The sequence below is a fragment of the Mycteria americana genome, chromosome 2 (assembly GCF_035582795.1).
Source record: "Mycteria americana isolate JAX WOST 10 ecotype Jacksonville Zoo and Gardens chromosome 2, USCA_MyAme_1.0, whole genome shotgun sequence".
Classification (NCBI taxonomy): Eukaryota; Metazoa; Chordata; class Aves; order Ciconiiformes; family Ciconiidae; genus Mycteria; species Mycteria americana.
In genome coordinates this window covers 162,356,120-162,371,820 of record NC_134366.1, presented here as the reverse complement: position 1 = coordinate 162,371,820, position 15,701 = coordinate 162,356,120, and the positions used below count along the sequence as shown (strand labels likewise).

Here is a 15,701-nt window from a genome sequence, read left to right as displayed (position 1 = left end):
CCAGTTGAAGGAGGAAAAAAACAGGGGAGCAATAATAATAGATATGTAAAGGAAAGATCATTATTTCCTCACTTTTCCTGTGAAAAGTACATGAAATAACAAAAGGACTTGGGTCTCTTTCAGTTAAAACGCACGGCATGGTGTGAAGTTTCCTGGTCTCACTGGCATGACTGGGAGTTTTGCCATTGACTTCACCCATATGCTTTGTGCAGTACTCCGTGAATACAAAGAATGGTGGGTTTTTCTGGAAGGCAAAAATGCAAAGTTTGTTTTAAACAAGGCTAACTGAAAGCGTATGAGGTGTAAGTCCTTACGGACAATTTTTTCTCCAGCAAATATTCCCTTAAAATTGTCTCTAACTCTGCCCAAGGTGTGTTTAGTTTTTGACGTTTACAGCTTTATAACAGATTTGAAGAAGGGCTCATGTCCAAACACTTTTCTGTTGTTCATCTATATTAGTTCATGTAATAAGACACTAAGCAACTTCACCTAATAACCTAGCTTTGCAGTAATATTTTCTATCTAAAGTAAGCATTTTCAGCTCATAAAATCTTGAAGCTGATGTGGTTTTGTGAATGAAATTCTGAAGCTGGCTCTTTAAAATCTAATAGCAAATTGACCTCATTAACTTGCAACTCTTTCTCTAGACATATGTAGGGAGACAGACAATGGTACTTGAGCTCCTTTGATCATTTTCCTTGTAAGTCAAGTAAGATGAAGATGCTGGATGTTGAAGGAAGAACTGTTTGGTAATGTTTTGGATTACTTTTTCTGATATCTCTTTGTAGATACGTCAAAAAGAAAACGCAGAAAGAACAAAGGGTCTTCAAGTATTGCAACAAAGAGGAGGAATTTTCAGTTCAATAAAGAGAATAAGGTTCCAGAAGACCAAAATGAAGGAGAGAGTGATGAAGAGTCTCCAGAAAAACATGTTTCTAACATGAATCGCACTGAGGTTGAGTCCGCACAGGATTCTTCTATGGAAGAAAATGAAAACGTACTTCAAGAACGACAGAAAAATGGGAATGAATATAGATCTGGGACAGAAAATGAAAGAGAGAGAGTTCTCCTTGTGGCTAAATCTGCATCTGAAAGGAAGAGTGTCATGCTTCCTGAACATTCAGACCTAAGAAAGGAGAGTGAAATGCCAGATTGCCAAATAGCAGAAAGTTCTGAAGACGGAGATTCAAATGGTAAGTGAAAGGTCAAACAGGTCATTTAGCTCCTTTTTCTTCCTGAGGAGGATTACACTACTTATTAGGTTTTAGCCTTCTTTAATTCCATTCTGTTATTTCTGCTGTATCTCTCTAAAATCAGCACACAGTGTTTCTTGCATAATGATGCTGCCCCTCTAGTTATGCTAGCCAAAGTCCTGTTTTTCTGCAGCTGCTGGCTTTTTGATTCTGAAGTTTGTTTTTTCAAATGGTACCTAATTGAAAAACAATCGTTGACTTTCTTTTATTGTATGAGTATCTTCCCAGTAATGAGCAGCGTAAGTTAAAAAGCTGTACTTCAAGCAGTGTGGACCCAGAGTCACATGTTGAATAGAAGACTTATGTCCTAATGTTTGCAATGTAAGATGTGTTTCCTAACCTAAATTACTTTAGAGTTTTACCATGCAGTGCTGTAATGGCAATGTGACTATATTTTTTTTCCTGTTTTTACCCTGCCTTTTTCTCCAGTGCTTTTTTTGTGTCTGACTTTCTAAATTTTATGGAGCAGTGACTTTTGCCAGAAAGAAAGTAAAAGTCAAGCATTTCTCAGTGGAAAAAATGGTAACAGGTCTGTCTCTGTCATTGCAGAGAGAGACTGTATTCCAGGTACAGGATACTTCACTGATACTGTATTCCAGATAAACAGAAATCCTGACTTAAGAAATTTGTGTCATTCCAGATTCATGGGTACACCGTATGACTCGTGTGAGACGTTCTCGGGTAGAAGAGCAACAGGTGATAGGTGTCGAGAAAGCAGTGGAAGTTCTCAGACAGCCAGTGATTGTGGATTACTATGAGCTCAAAGTAAGTCTAATTTCAATTTTGTTAATACTGAAGTAGGACATTTTCTTGCTACGTGTACAGCTGTAGATTAAGTCAGTTGTTAACCAATGCCAATTAAAACAATTTATGGGACGGATATAGCCTTGTGAAATAATTCAACCTGTAATGGACTATGACTGTTGTGTTTCCACACCTGGTGTAGACTGCTGTTCTTGCTTTTGGTGAACTAAATTTTAGGAGACTGGGTTCTCTTCCCAATTTTTAATTTAAAAGGGCTTGTTGAATTTTAAAATAGCCCACTGACAACCTGCTAGTACTGTTGGTTATTAATGTCTTAACAGTTTTTATGATGGATTTGGGGGTTTTGTTTTGGTTTTTGCATGTTTTCATTTACTAGGAACCTGAAAAGGACCTTTATTTCTAGCGGTGATGACTTTAAACCTGAAGTTAGCAGGTTGACATAAAGCTCATCATGGATAAAATACTAATACCTACTTTTCTGAAATTCTTTCAAAATCCAGTGTTAGAATTTTGCATTCATTTAGTTACACTATTATAAGGGTTTTCCAGTCCCTCATAGGAGAGAAGTTGCTATCCTAGGCTACAGTTGGGGAAAGGGTTAAAAATGGGCCTAGCTGCAGGGGGCAAAAGAGGTTTCTATGCATGACTTGGAGAGGGTAGCACAAGGACCTGATCTTCAGGGGATATTGCAGTGAGGAAAATTAGGAAAATTGCTAGGTTGGAGTCCTGGAAGTTGGCCAATGCAGAGAAGGGCTGCTGTTTACCTGCCATAATGAGGAAGGGAGTATTACATGGATATTTCCCCTGTGTGGGGAGAATGTGACCAGACAGGAATCCCCTTTGGTGAAGGAACTTGTCAGCACCATTTCTGTCACATTTTTAAGCTGTGACCTAATTTGTAGAGGTAAAGCTAACTTTTTAAAGCTGGCTTCCTAAGGAAGCAGATTTCAGGGGGTTTTGTTGTTCATGTCTGCTTGTGTATGTAGAGAAGCCACATAGGTTCTTCATAGAGTCAGGGTACTAATAGCATGTGCTCCAAAGTTATTGCCCACGGGAGAAATTGTACGGTAGAGCCCTTATATATGTTTCAGCTTATATATGTTTCAGCTATGAGGAGAGCTACAGTCATGAAACACGTCTTGTAGAAAACTTGTTTTGTTAACATGGGTGCCATTGGAACTAGCTGCTCATACCAGAGAGCCTCTTTGGAACGCACCTGCAGTGAATAAGCTAGGTGAACCTCCAAAATGTAGCTGCTTGGTTTTGTTTGGGGTTTGTTTTTTTTTTATTTATTTGCTTGCTAATAGGCCTAGAACTTTATGAACATATAGAAGAGCATGCAGTCATCTATGTGGCAGCAATTAGAAATAGTTTCAGATGGGATGTTGACCATACACCTCTGTCACATCCTACCTTGTCTGTTTGCAGCAGCTGAAAGCACGCTGCATGGTTTTTCTGCATCTTAATCTGCATGTTGTATAGAATGAAGTTGAGGGGAATACTCAAATTTTGTGCTAGCTGATCTGAGGGAGGCAGAGTTTGATGACAGGCAGTTGTGAGGCAGTAATATTTTCATTTGGTGTGGCTGCTCATCTTCACAACCTCACACAACACACAGATACTCAACAGCTGCAGCAGTGGAAGAAGGTGCTGCCACTAGCTTGTTCCTGTTGCTTTCCCAGAGATTATCACAGTCATCTTTGGTAACAGAAAGGACTGTGTGAGTGATTGGTAATCTGCTACAGGCAGAGTCACTCTGCTAGTTTATCCACTCTTCAGTTTAAAGGTAGGAGCTAACTGATCTGCTTCAGAGACTTGAGCAGTGTGTTCTGCCAGCAGAGTTGTAGGCACAGTACATGTTCAGCTAATGGGTAAAGGTGAGCACCTAAGGATGCTTCTGTTTCCAGCTGGCACAGCTGTATCTAGAAGATCTGTAGCCTGGCTTCCAAAGATCCATTTTACAGTGCCCTGCATTGCAGCAACAGTTTCTCTAATGAAATGCAACAGCCGCTTTGCTGTGGCAGCAACTCTGCGACAAAGTGGATTGTGTCATTCCCTGCTGTTCTGGAAGCAGTTGATTCGCAATTATGATTGTTGATGTGATAGATTGATTAGTAATAAAATATTGTCTGAAATTTAAGCCTTCCTTTTCTCTGAAGTATGAAAAATTAACTCACTTTCTCCAGTTAAATCTTGTGAGATATTTAATCTGTTCTCTGAAGTGTCACTCATATTTTATTTAACAATATAAGAAAGTAGGATGTCACTTGTGTTGTATTGTTATTGTTTAGCTTCTGAAAACATAAAGAGCCTATTCAAAGGATCTTGCGCTGTTCTAAACTTGTAGTTTCCATTTTTTTCTTCAGCAACTGTTGCATTTTGTCACTGTGGTAACTAAGAACTTCAATGTATTTCACTTGGAAAAACTATATGCTGTTCTTAGTCAGTGCATTTACCAACATCGGGAAGATTACGACAAAACTGAATTAGTGAAGGTAAACTTTTTTGTCTTACAGCACTGTCTATCACTGTTATGCGTGTGTGTGTTATGCATATGTATGTGTATACTCTGGACATCACAGTTATTTAGCATTACTCTTACTGCTTAGTTGCCTGTGTTACAAGACTTTTTCATTTCAGTCTGGAAGACATTTAGCCATATTGCAAAACCATTGTTGTATTTGGCATAATTGTTGGCAGTTTCAGCAGGAAAAGGCTTGAACTTGAAGACAATGGGTCCACCCACACAGCCCTCTCAAAGCAGTTAATCTCAGTCTGTCAATAGTCCTTCTCCAGAACCTTTTTAGGGGTGGGGGGCTATGAAAGGAGGGTGCTTTTCTCAGTCTGTTGCTTCGTCTTTCTCCCCTTGCAGGCAGACATGGTAATACTTCGTATAGTAGTCATTCCATTCTTGAAAAGAAATTAAGTATGAAACATAACAAGAGGTTGAGGCTTTTCTCTAGTCTCACCATAATCTCTTTTTAACTAGCATGGCTTGAGCATCTTTAATTTGACATATGGGGAGATTTCTGCCTATGCTGGTTTAATGCTAATGAGTCAAATTCTCTGAACTCTTCCTGTAAGAGAGGATTTCTGAGTTGTCAGAACTTAGCAGAAATCTTCCAGAAGCACCCATGGTCCCAGTCAGGCATTCCCAGTATTGAGTCGATTTAGATAGGTTGGATATTCAGTCTTCAGATTCAAGATCCTTGAATCCATTTGTCTTTGAGATGCTCGTCCCTGAGAATAGATACAATTCTTTATGCCTCTCAGTCTGCCTTAAAAAAGAACCCGCCTCTTCTCCTTGGCCCTGGTCATCTCGATCTCTTCTTCCACATCTGATAAAGAGTTAGAACGGACGCTCCATTCTGATTGTGTAACGGTGAGGATTATTTGGATTCAGGGAGGCCATTCCTGAAAAATGCGCCCTTCTCTCATGTAGTATAATGACGTGTTTTAGCATGAGAAGGGATTTATTTATGTTATCTCAGGGCTTGTAAGCTTTTGTGACTTAACTTTTAATGCTTAAATTAAAAGGGACTTGATTTCTTTGTTTTCTACTTCTACCTTCAGCTTTAACAAAAAAATATCTCCTATTTAGAGTGACTGTGCAAGTTGGTCAGGAGCAGGCTCTACTGTATGAAGAGATAGACTGTAACAAGTAATTATTCAAAGTGCAGAAAATAACATTTCCAGCTTTTAGTTGTGGCTTTTCAGGAACTGTCTCCTCTTTCTAATTGTTGAAACCACTGTTGATACAGATCCATAGTCTCTTGATACAGATCCATACAGTCTGTCTAGCTTACTCTATTTTGGATGCATAAGGATGCATTTAAAGCCAGTGGATATAGAAAGACACTGTGATGGTGGTAGCACATGTATTTGCTAAATATTACTAACAATTGTACATATGTACAGATTCTTTATTATTTTTATGCAGAAATAAAGAGAGTTCTTAAGCTTTTATTCATGCTGACTGCTACTCTTCTTTTTTTTTTTATTAGGACATGAAGAAAGAAATTGCAGCCTTCAGTTATGCTCACTGATACTTGATTTCAGTGTACTTCTACTCTGTAATGTTTTCTTTTCATTGCATGCTGTTATCTGTGCATAATTCAACAGATTACTTCTACATATATATTTATACATATATGAAACAAATATATCTTAAAATTTATTAAGAAAGCTCAAATAAAGTCCTTTAACTGCTTTTATTTGATATTTTTGTCCTATATATATATATATATATTTTTATGTGACGTACTGCTGTGATTACCATTGGAACGCTGCAGATCTGAACATCTCCCAGCTAATTTCAGTACCTCTCTTTAAAAGAAAACAATTGAAAACTTGATAAACTTTTATCATCGTTTTCCAGCTTGTGGGAATACATTTTTCTGAAGTAGTATGTGGTGCTGTATAGTCCCTTGCATATTACAGAAAGGTTTTAAACCAAATCTCATTTTGGTATATGAAAAGTAAATCCTTTAGAAACCTCTTAATGCAGTTCAGAGGTAATTTTTTTTTAATTACCTGATAGCACCTCAAGTGGCTTTCATAGATTTAACAACCTAAAGACAGTATGTGGGGGAACACTCTTCCCACAAACATAAGGACTTTTGCTATGGCATATTTGTGCCTGTCTAAAAAACCTAACTTGAAGCAAAGCAAGATTTACTACTGTAACTTTCTAAGGTAAAGTTTAGTCTTGCTTGTAATAATGACAATCTTCTTGATACTGGAGAATTGCATTTTAATATAAATTGTTAGTTGCAGGTCAGTGGCTTGTAGTTGAATTAAATTGTAAATAGTTTTCTAGTTACCTGGAGGGAATTATATCTGTTTTACATAAAAGTGAATATATTGTTGGTGATAAATATATTTTAAGTAAAAGCAAAGCAATACCCCGTTTTGAAGATGTATGCCTCTTCAAACCAGCAGAGAAAATTACTCTCAGTTAATTTGACAAAGTTATTTTTTTAAAAATGGAGAATAAGATAGGCAAAGTTTAATTTTATGAGAATCAAATTTTGTATCAGTTGTGATAAAATATGTGGCACGATACATTGCTGTTATATTATGTCACCTCACATACACAACGTCTGGTGATACTGAATGCCTAACTGTGCAATCCCTCTGTGTGTGTTTGGTTTCTTATGTATGTTTTAGGGGTTTTTTTGTTTCTTTCTAGTGTGTTTGTCCAAACCTTTGTGTACTATGCAGAATTTTTGTCTTTTATCTGTATTGTTTGGATGGGTATTAATAAAAAATGAATCATCCTTTGGGAGGGTTTTGTCTGTTCTATGTTAATCACAGAATAATTGTGATCATTAACAACCTTACACTTAAAAAAACAGCACGAGTCTTAAGACTTTAAAATACGAACTGTATCTGAGCAGCTTACCCTACTCTTGGCGTGTTGGTTATATGGCAAAGGCAAGCACAGGAGGAAGAAAAATTGTATTGAAAATATGCATTTTAATGTATATGACATTGGAAATGTAATGAAGGAATTAATGTCATTTTTCCTTAACTTGATCTACACCTTGGCTGCTGTCGCCCATTTTCAATGGGACTGTGAGGGCGGTTTGCTGACCACGTTCCCCAAGATGACTGAAAAACTGAACCAGAGTGACAGCATGGAAATGAGGAACCAGAAACATTCCTGGGGTCAAAACTTTTGCTCTTCAAAGCTTTGATCAAATTCCTTCCTGTCACTAGTCTTGACAGGATACTGTACCTAGACAGGTTTTTTTTTACATTGTTTATAATTGTGTAAATCTTGATCTTCCATGACCAGTTGTTAATGGTTAACTCTTAACAGTTCCCGCAAGCCTCATCTTTATTTTTCTTTCTCAGGGAAACAGTCATATTTTAGTGTCTGAACCAAAATGGCAAACAGCGGTGAAAGAAATATAGTATGTAGAAAAGCAACGTTTTTGAGAAGTAGGGAGTGAGAGTTAAAACTAAGTATTGACTAAAATACCTAGGAGGTAGAGGTCCCCTTTCTCCAAGTTCTGTAACTAAACAAAGGAAAAAGGGGGTTTATGGGGTTTTTTTTCCTCAGAGCCGTTACTTTTGTGCTCATTCGCCTCTGCTTTGGGGCTTTGGACCCTGCGGCAATGTCCTCCCTCAGCGACAGCTCAGGGCGCCTGAGGGAAACTCGGGGCTGGCGTTGGAGAAAAAGCCTTCACGGGACTAGAGACGACGCTGTCCTTAAAACCCGTCTGGGTGCGTGGCGGGAGGGTCTAGAGCGGAGCCGAAGTTTGTCGGCGGAGGAGCGGGCTGTGAGGGCGCCGCTGCCACCCGGGAACTCCCGGCCTGTCGCCCCCGTTTCTTCCGGCCGCAGCCGCTGCGCGCCGGCACCTCGCCTGGCCGAAGGGCGAGCAGACGCCGGCGGCCCCCAGGCTCCGGCGCCGGGGCAGCCCCCCGCGACCGGTCGCTGCCTCGGCGGAGCCGGGCCGCCCTCCGGCTGGTGTCCGCCGTCCTGACGGGCGGGGCGGCGGCGGAGCGGCTCCGCCCCCGCTCCCTGCCAGGGAGGCTGAGGCACCGGCCGCCGCTGCCCGGCCTCCCCGCGCACCCGCCCCGGGGCAGCGAGGCGCCGGGAGGATGCGAGTGGGCGCTGCGGGCGGCGGCGAGGCGAGGGCCCGGGCGGCCGGCGGCGTTGGGAGTTCCCGGCTCACCCGCCGCCCCCCCGCCCCAAAAGAAGTGCAGTAGTTTGTGAAACGCAAGATGGCGGCGCGGCCGTGAGCGAAGGCGGCAGGCGGGCAGGCAGGCGGGCGGCGCGGGCGCGGGCTGAGGGGGCGAGGCGGAGCGGCGCCGACAGGTAGGGGCTCGCGTCTCCCGCCGCCTCTGGCGCGGGCGGAGAGGGGGCTCTCGGCGCCGGGAGGCGGGAGGGCGACCCCCCCGGGGAGGCGTGCCCCCCGCACGCCCCCGCTTCCCCCGGGGAGCGGGCCAGGTGCTCTCCCGGCGGGGACGGGGCAGCGCCAGCGCGCCCGCCGCTCCGCGCCTCCCCGGGGCAAGGGCGGCTCCTGGCCGGCGGGGGCGGGCGGGCCGAGCCGGGCCCGGCGGGGGCGGCCGCCCTGCTGCCGCCCGCGGGGTGGGCGCGGTGGGCCGGCCGCGCCCCGCCCGCCTCCCTATTGTCTGGCGGCGGCGGGCGAGCGGCCGGTACTGTCCCCGCGGCCGAGGGGCATCGCCTGCCGGGAACGGCGGGGTCCGAGCAGCCTGGGGGAACCAGGGCGGGGGGCGAGCCGGGGCGTAACTTCGAAGCGGACTGCTGTGTGCTCCCCGGCCCGGCCCGGCCCGGCCCGGCCCGCAGGGGGGTTAAACCCCTTCGAGTCCGAGGACGAGCTCCTTTCCCCGTTGTTCCCTCCTCCGCCCTGTGCCAGCTGTGAAGCCGGGAGCCTGTGCGTGGCTTTGCTCGCCACAGGGCGGAGGAAGATTCGTCTGACTTATCAGTTGGAGAGCCACGAAGTTCAATCCCGGTGCGCCCGGAGGAGCTGGCGAGTTCCCACCCGGTGTCACCGCGCTGCCCGCGCTGGCGCTCGGGCTGACGGACTGACTGACAGACTGACGGCAGCCAACGAGCCATGAAGTTCTGGCTCCAGAGTTGTCTCGCATCCCGTGGCGTTGCAGAGCGGGGGCGAGCATGGAGGAACAGTACGGTGTATGTGCAGGCAAAGTTGGGGAAGCTGTCTGGTTTACTCTTCTGGGGGTGTCTGGGTTTTGGGGTGCGTTCTGACGCTCGGCTCTCCCCTAGATCAGGATGCGCAGCACTGGAGATCAACACCGACTTCAATAAACCACGTAATGGAGGCAGTTCTGGATCTCTAAAAGGGCTCAGAGTATCTGCAATAGTGAACACTATCTGGTAGGTACTTGTGCTTTATTTCTGAGCTGCTTGGACTTTCTGGTAGGTTAAATAGTAGAAGGATGGAGAAGTTTTCATAAAGTGTCATGTAAAACACTGAAGGCTGAGATGTCTCTTGGGCTGCAAGCTGGAATAGGTGCCACTTATTTTTAAAATAGGGATGTACAGAGAGCATATTGGGGATGTCAAAGTGCATATAAACATTGTATAAATAAAAAGTGTATTTTGTTATGAAACTTGTTACATGAAAACAAATATTCCATTAAATGTAGGAATGAGAGAGGAATTTTAAAAGCTGTGCTGCTGGGTTTGACCAGCAGCCTGGGTTTTGTTTGTTTTTGCTTAGAAGGATTTCACACAAAAAAAAAGAAAGCTTGTGAGTACTTACAAAAACCCTGTTTAAAACAACCTGCGTGATGCAAACTATAGGACTGCCCTAAATTACGTCCTCTTTGACCAGGCACGCATCATTTAGAAAACCCTTTTGTTACTGTCTTTAAACATTGCCAGCAAGGCAGTCAGGCTGTTTCACTTGTGTGGTTAAATGAATTCCCCTAAGCCGATTAGAAGTAGATGCCATTTTTTATAACTGAAATGATTTGCGTTTAACTTCAGGCTAGTGGTTTTTGTGTCTTTGCTAGACTGAAGAGCCCTCTGCTATCACATTTGGGTAATGTGTGCGTATACTATGATTGTCCCCAAACTTGTCTTTGTAAAACATAGCAGTTTGAGGTAGAGCTTTTCTTTGTGAGGCATACTTTTCTACTCTCTTAATGTTTCTTATGTTCTTCTGGATTATTTCCTCTCTTGCAACACCCTTGATGACCTGTGTGTGCTTTAGCTGGATCCAGTGTCCTGGTGTCTAGCCTTAATTGCTGTCATTTATCACTGTTGGTTATTACTGGAATAGACAATATTTATCACTGCGTACCAATATATCATTGGAGACTGTTAGAGCTGTGTATTGAACAGTTCTGCCTTTTGTAGATTTCTCAGTACTGAAGAATTTCTATCAAGTAATGGACTTCATACTATTGTTAGGATTCGTTTTGTTCCTAATGTACCGAAAAGACTGTTTCTTGTGTCTTTTGCTTCACTGAGCAGTCTATAGCATTTCACTTAAGCTTACTGCTATCCTTGACCTCTCCCCCTGGTTTTTCCCCCATTTGTTTATATGTAGTCTGAGGGAAAGGATTAAATTTTGGTTAACATTTTCATCTAGTTATGATTAACATTGGTGACCCTTTTGTTCAGATGTGACTTTAGAAGAGTCTTATTTAAAAAACAGTTATATATCTCTGAAGTCAGATTCTTTCCTCAAGTTTGAGTTCAGGATTTTTTCCAGCTTTATGAAACTGGGACTTTCAAAGCACCAAGTACATATAAACAGGGTTTAATTCTGTTTGCACATAATAAGTATAACCAAGGCACAATCCCTTGTAGCTAAGCTATGGCTAATCTTTATTTTGGTGATCAGTTTCTCTTTACCTGTCAAGCTGAGATCTAGTAAAGAATTCCACGGTGTCAAATTCAGTATTTTTATGTTTTCTAACTTTCAGAAGTCCTGAGCCTGTTGAAAAATTTACAGAATGATCTTTTCAGTGTCTGTTTATTAAATCAACGTCCTGTGTAGTAACAGTTTTGGGGTAGTGGCGTGGGGGAAGGTTCTGAACATTTTTAGCTGAGTGCATGGACGTGCTGTTCTCTTCTGTATATTAACGGTCAATATTCCCTCTCCTTGCGCTTTAGATGTGGGGTCATTGATCCATAAATGTCCAAGATGGTTTGCCTCCAAGTTGTCAGTGACTTGTAAACAAGTGATGCAGTTTTCAATATAGTACCATTTCCCCTTTTTCTTGTATTTATTTGCTATTTCCTAAATAGGCAGCAATATTGATCTTAGTGTTCTACTCATGTATCTCCCCACTACGTGTCAGTGGCATCACCTTTGTTGAATATATACCTATCTATAAGAAAACGATTTTCTGTTGTTATTATTTAAGTTTCTAATATTGTCAAATTAAGCATTAAAGCAGCTTCTTTCTTCAGACTATCAAAGGGATGTGATTACTTATGTTTTCAGCATTATTATTATTACTAATTCAAATTTATTGTCTTTATTCCAATTCATCTATCTCTCCTTTTTTCTCTCTTTTTAAAAATTTTTTGTGGCTAGTTCAGGACCTTCCCAAATATTCAGACCACTTTGCTGCATAAACAGTTGTTTCTTTTTCTGTGGAGGTGGAAGCCACCAAAAATGATACGTTGCCTTATCCTGTACCAGCCAGATGGTTTTTCATAATTCTGTGCCTTGCATCACTTTAACTGATGGTTCATTTCCAGTTCTGTTGTCTGTCAAGGAACTGGAAGGAACTTCAGAAGGTCCACTCGAGTCTCTTTCATTTCTTTCACAGTTCGGTGAACTGTAACGTATTTCATAGAACAGGGTCTCTACTACCAGTGGATCCTTTCTACCCAGCTTCAGAAATCTGCCCAAATTGAGCAAAAGTCTGCTGTTGTCGCTTGTGGGAAGATGTGTACCACTCTTTTATCCTTAAGAGCTTTGAGATCATAGTAAATGTTAAAGTTCAATAGAATTCAATGAAAAAGAGTACGATCTAAAGGGGCAAGAACTGGAATGTAAAGTACGTTTATTATATTGTTAAAAATATAAAAAGGGCAGTATCATGCTAAAGCACAGAAACTAGGAAAATCGCTGATGACTAAAAGAGGAATGGATGTGGCTAGATGGAAGAACCTTTAGGAAAAATGGTAAAGAACTTTGAAGATGCTACTTTTTGCACTCCTTAAATGACATCAAAGATAGCGAAGAACTTAATGTTGCAAACATCCTTTAGCAGAGTGACACCTGCTTGTGCCCAACAGGTCTAAAGGAGCTCAATATATTTTGCTTCCAAAGAATAGGCTTCAAATTGTGTTTGGAGCCATTTAAGAAAGTGAGTTTGGTATTTTAGGTTCGCTCCATCTTCACCAGTGGCATTTTGTAGTCTGCTGCTCACCTTCCTTGTCCATGGGTCTCACTAGGAGTTGAAGGAATTTAACATGCTGCCAGGGGACCCACAATTTGAAGTCGTTGCTCAAGCAAGCCTTGAAGGCTGGCAGTTTTGTTTAAACAGTGGGCAGACAGATCTGTGTAATGAGGCATGCATAACGCCAGCCCTCGCTCTTTGGCAAAGCCAGCGTCGTTCTGTGAGTGCTGTCAGCGCCAAATTCACCCCACCAGACAGAAGGACAGAAATGAGCTTTTGAAGTTTCTAATGGTTATGGTAAAAGTTCTGCATGTTCAGCACTCTGAGTCTTCAAAGCGTCTTATGAACCACATATGTTGGATAGGAAATAGCTGCTAGCTTACAAAGAATACTGTGAATTAGGCAATCATTTTATATAGGTTTTAAGGCTTGAATCCTTATTTATAGCTCAGGAGTGTGATTATTTTAACATTGTTTTACCCTACAAAGGTGCTAAGAACTTCGTAGACGGAAATGCACGTTTGTATAGTCCAAGGCAGTCTTGGTAGAGGACTCTAAGCTTGTCCTTCCTAAAAATTGCGGTATATTAGCCTAAATAAAACACGGTACTAATGTGTTTGCCTTCTTCCCTGTGTTATAATGGAAAGATATGTTTCGTATGTCAAAACACTGTTGATTTTAAAACTCTTCTACTGGCTCTGTGCATGGGTGTAAGGCTCTGTTTTGGTAATTAGGTCAAAATGAGATCTAGGAATGTAGTACATCCTAAAAAGAGTAAAGGGGACGCAATGGGGAAGGAGTCAGGAAAGAACAATTATTACCACCTGGGCTGTGAAAGACTGATAGTTAAACCTGAGTTATAGCTGTGTGCTTCTTCAAAAAGTCCAGATTCCTAGTTAATCTTCAGAATACTTTCTAAGTAGAAAAATACTGCCTTTTTATACATAGGTCAGCTGCCTTCAGCAGCATCAGTTGGAGCTGAGGGCACTCTGCAAATCAGAGCTGTATCAGTAGTTAGGCACTTGGCAGCAGTTGCCAAGTGAGCTAGATGGAGCAAGCATGAAAACTCAGGGGTTTCTGTTTCTCAGTAGGATTCTCAGCAAGATGAAACACATTTGTAGCTTCGGTGGAATTTTTGGAGCATTCAGCACTGCGCAATGTCCAGCCTTGTTTGCAGTGTTGAATACTTTCGGCTCTCTGTTGTCCAAACTTCTCAGTGGGTATCTGGACTGCCAAAAGGTTCACCATACCTGGAGTGTCACGTGAGTTCAATTTGTTTAAGCATAGATCAGTTGGAAGAATTGGTGCCTGTACAAGATCCCTGCTGGCATTGCAGGTATCTGTTTAAATATGATGCAAACCCACACAACTTTACTCCTTGTAAAGGAGAAAACCACCCCTGTACGAGTGTTTTTCAAATTTGACTCCTTAATACATTTTACTTAAATTTTTTGGAGAAGTTTGTGGGTAAGTAGGGAATGAAATTTTTTTATTTCATTAAAAGAAATAATTTAAGATGGAAGGAGACTTTTCTTTTTTTCGTGAAATGATTACAACTTTGGGTGTTTTATCTTGCAGTCCACAGACATTCATTTTAAATCTGATTCTTGACAAGTAGCTTTGCTTTTTTTTTTTTTTTTTTTTTTTTAATTTTAATTCTCTAGTTCTTTGGTTCCTCCAGGGGAAAAATAAGGCCATGGTAATATCAGCTACTTGTTTCTTTTGGGGAAAGGGGGGAAGAGGTGAGAAAAAAGAGTAATATTGAAGTAAAGTAAGTTTACTCTTTCCACACATAGTAAAGAAATAGTCATATGCACACATCCTTAGAAATATATATATATTAATCATTATATATCATGTTCAGAGAGGGAGAAGTTTTACATTACTGAATACACTGAAATTTTACTTCAGAGTCCTTTGCTTTGAAAGCTTTCTAGTATATTAATATTTGCGTGGATGATGACAGTGCAAATGCTGTACCCTGTGGTCACACATGCTTACTGACGAAGAAGGAGCAATACTTTTACTGCAGTTTAGGCCAGATGCATATGCGCACAAGCTAGTTTTAAGGGCAGAATTTGTGGATATATGCTCCCTTATATGAGTGAATATCCTATTCCTGGATGTAATCCTCATGAAGTTACTCCCTGTGAATTACTGAACAGGAGACCTCTTCCTTACGAGGCAACGTTTAAGTCCGCATGCTGCAGAGAGCTGACTCTTGGGAGAGATGGGCTGAGGGTGAGAGCTTGCTGAAGGGTTGGGACTGAAGATTGCTTTGCACCAGAGCAGCTTCTCTGCACTACTTTGCGTGGAAAGATTCAGTCATTTCGACCCAAAGCATTGAAATAAAAAGCTCAGTCAGCCATTTCATCTTAAGATACCCCGCCCTCCAAAACAAATATTAAAAAGAAAATGTAGGTTTTGGCCCATGCATATCCCAGTAATTTCCACTGATTAAGTTGGTGCTTGTAATTGAGATCTAGACAGGCCATGTTTTGCAAAATATAAGTATCTTTTTAATTTCAGTCGATGAAGTTACAAGATTTATATGGTCCCTTTGATATTTTATTTAACCCAATAACTGCTTGGGAAGGAAAGAGTCTGTTTAATTTACCTTTGTCCTAGATTCAGTTTTAATATCTCATGTTTAAATGAAGGGGGGTTGATCTTTATTCTTAATGATTCATGCTGCCTCAAAGCACAGTGGTTTCTAGTTGTGTGCTGCCTTTCCCACTGGGGGATGCAAACAAAAGAACAATAATTTCAGACTCCTCCTTCAGTTTCCAAGAGAACCTTAGCTGCTCAGGGATAGCTTTGAAT

The 15,701-nt window shown here is 41.8% G+C and overlaps 2 protein-coding genes across 7 annotated transcripts in view; both read left to right on the top strand.

Moving 5' to 3' along the window:
- The first annotated feature begins 768 nt into the window (after nt 1–768).
- LOC142406391 (ATPase family AAA domain-containing protein 2-like) lies at nt 769–7,300 on the top strand. Of its 2 annotated transcripts, XM_075495228.1 has the most exons (5): nt 769–1,193; nt 1,894–2,018; nt 4,385–4,513; nt 5,292–5,400; nt 6,023–7,300. In XM_075495228.1, the coding sequence occupies exons 1-4, from the start codon at nt 941–943 to the stop codon at nt 5,358–5,360; spliced, it is 576 nt and encodes a 191-aa protein (XP_075351343.1). In that variant the 5' UTR covers nt 769–940; the 3' UTR covers nt 5,361–5,400; nt 6,023–7,300. The 2 variants fall into 2 exon arrangements, with proteins under 2 accessions (XP_075351343.1, XP_075351344.1); XM_075495229.1 differs by lacking the exon at nt 5,292–5,400 and having other exon boundaries at nt 770–1,193.
- A 1,225-nt stretch (nt 7,301–8,525) lies between these two features.
- The window catches only part of ZHX1 (zinc fingers and homeoboxes 1), a 29,498-nt gene continuing 22,322 nt past the window's right edge, over nt 8,526–15,701 (top strand). For 3 of the 5 annotated variants that reach the window (XM_075495220.1, XM_075495218.1, XM_075495216.1), the window contains exons 1-2: nt 9,182–9,684; nt 9,778–9,888. The gene's annotated coding sequence lies outside the window, so the exon portion shown is untranslated. Of the gene's footprint in view, nt 8,845–9,180; nt 9,685–9,777; nt 9,889–15,701 lie in introns of those variants that run through there. The other 2 variants (XM_075495217.1, XM_075495219.1) reach the window with 2 other exon arrangements.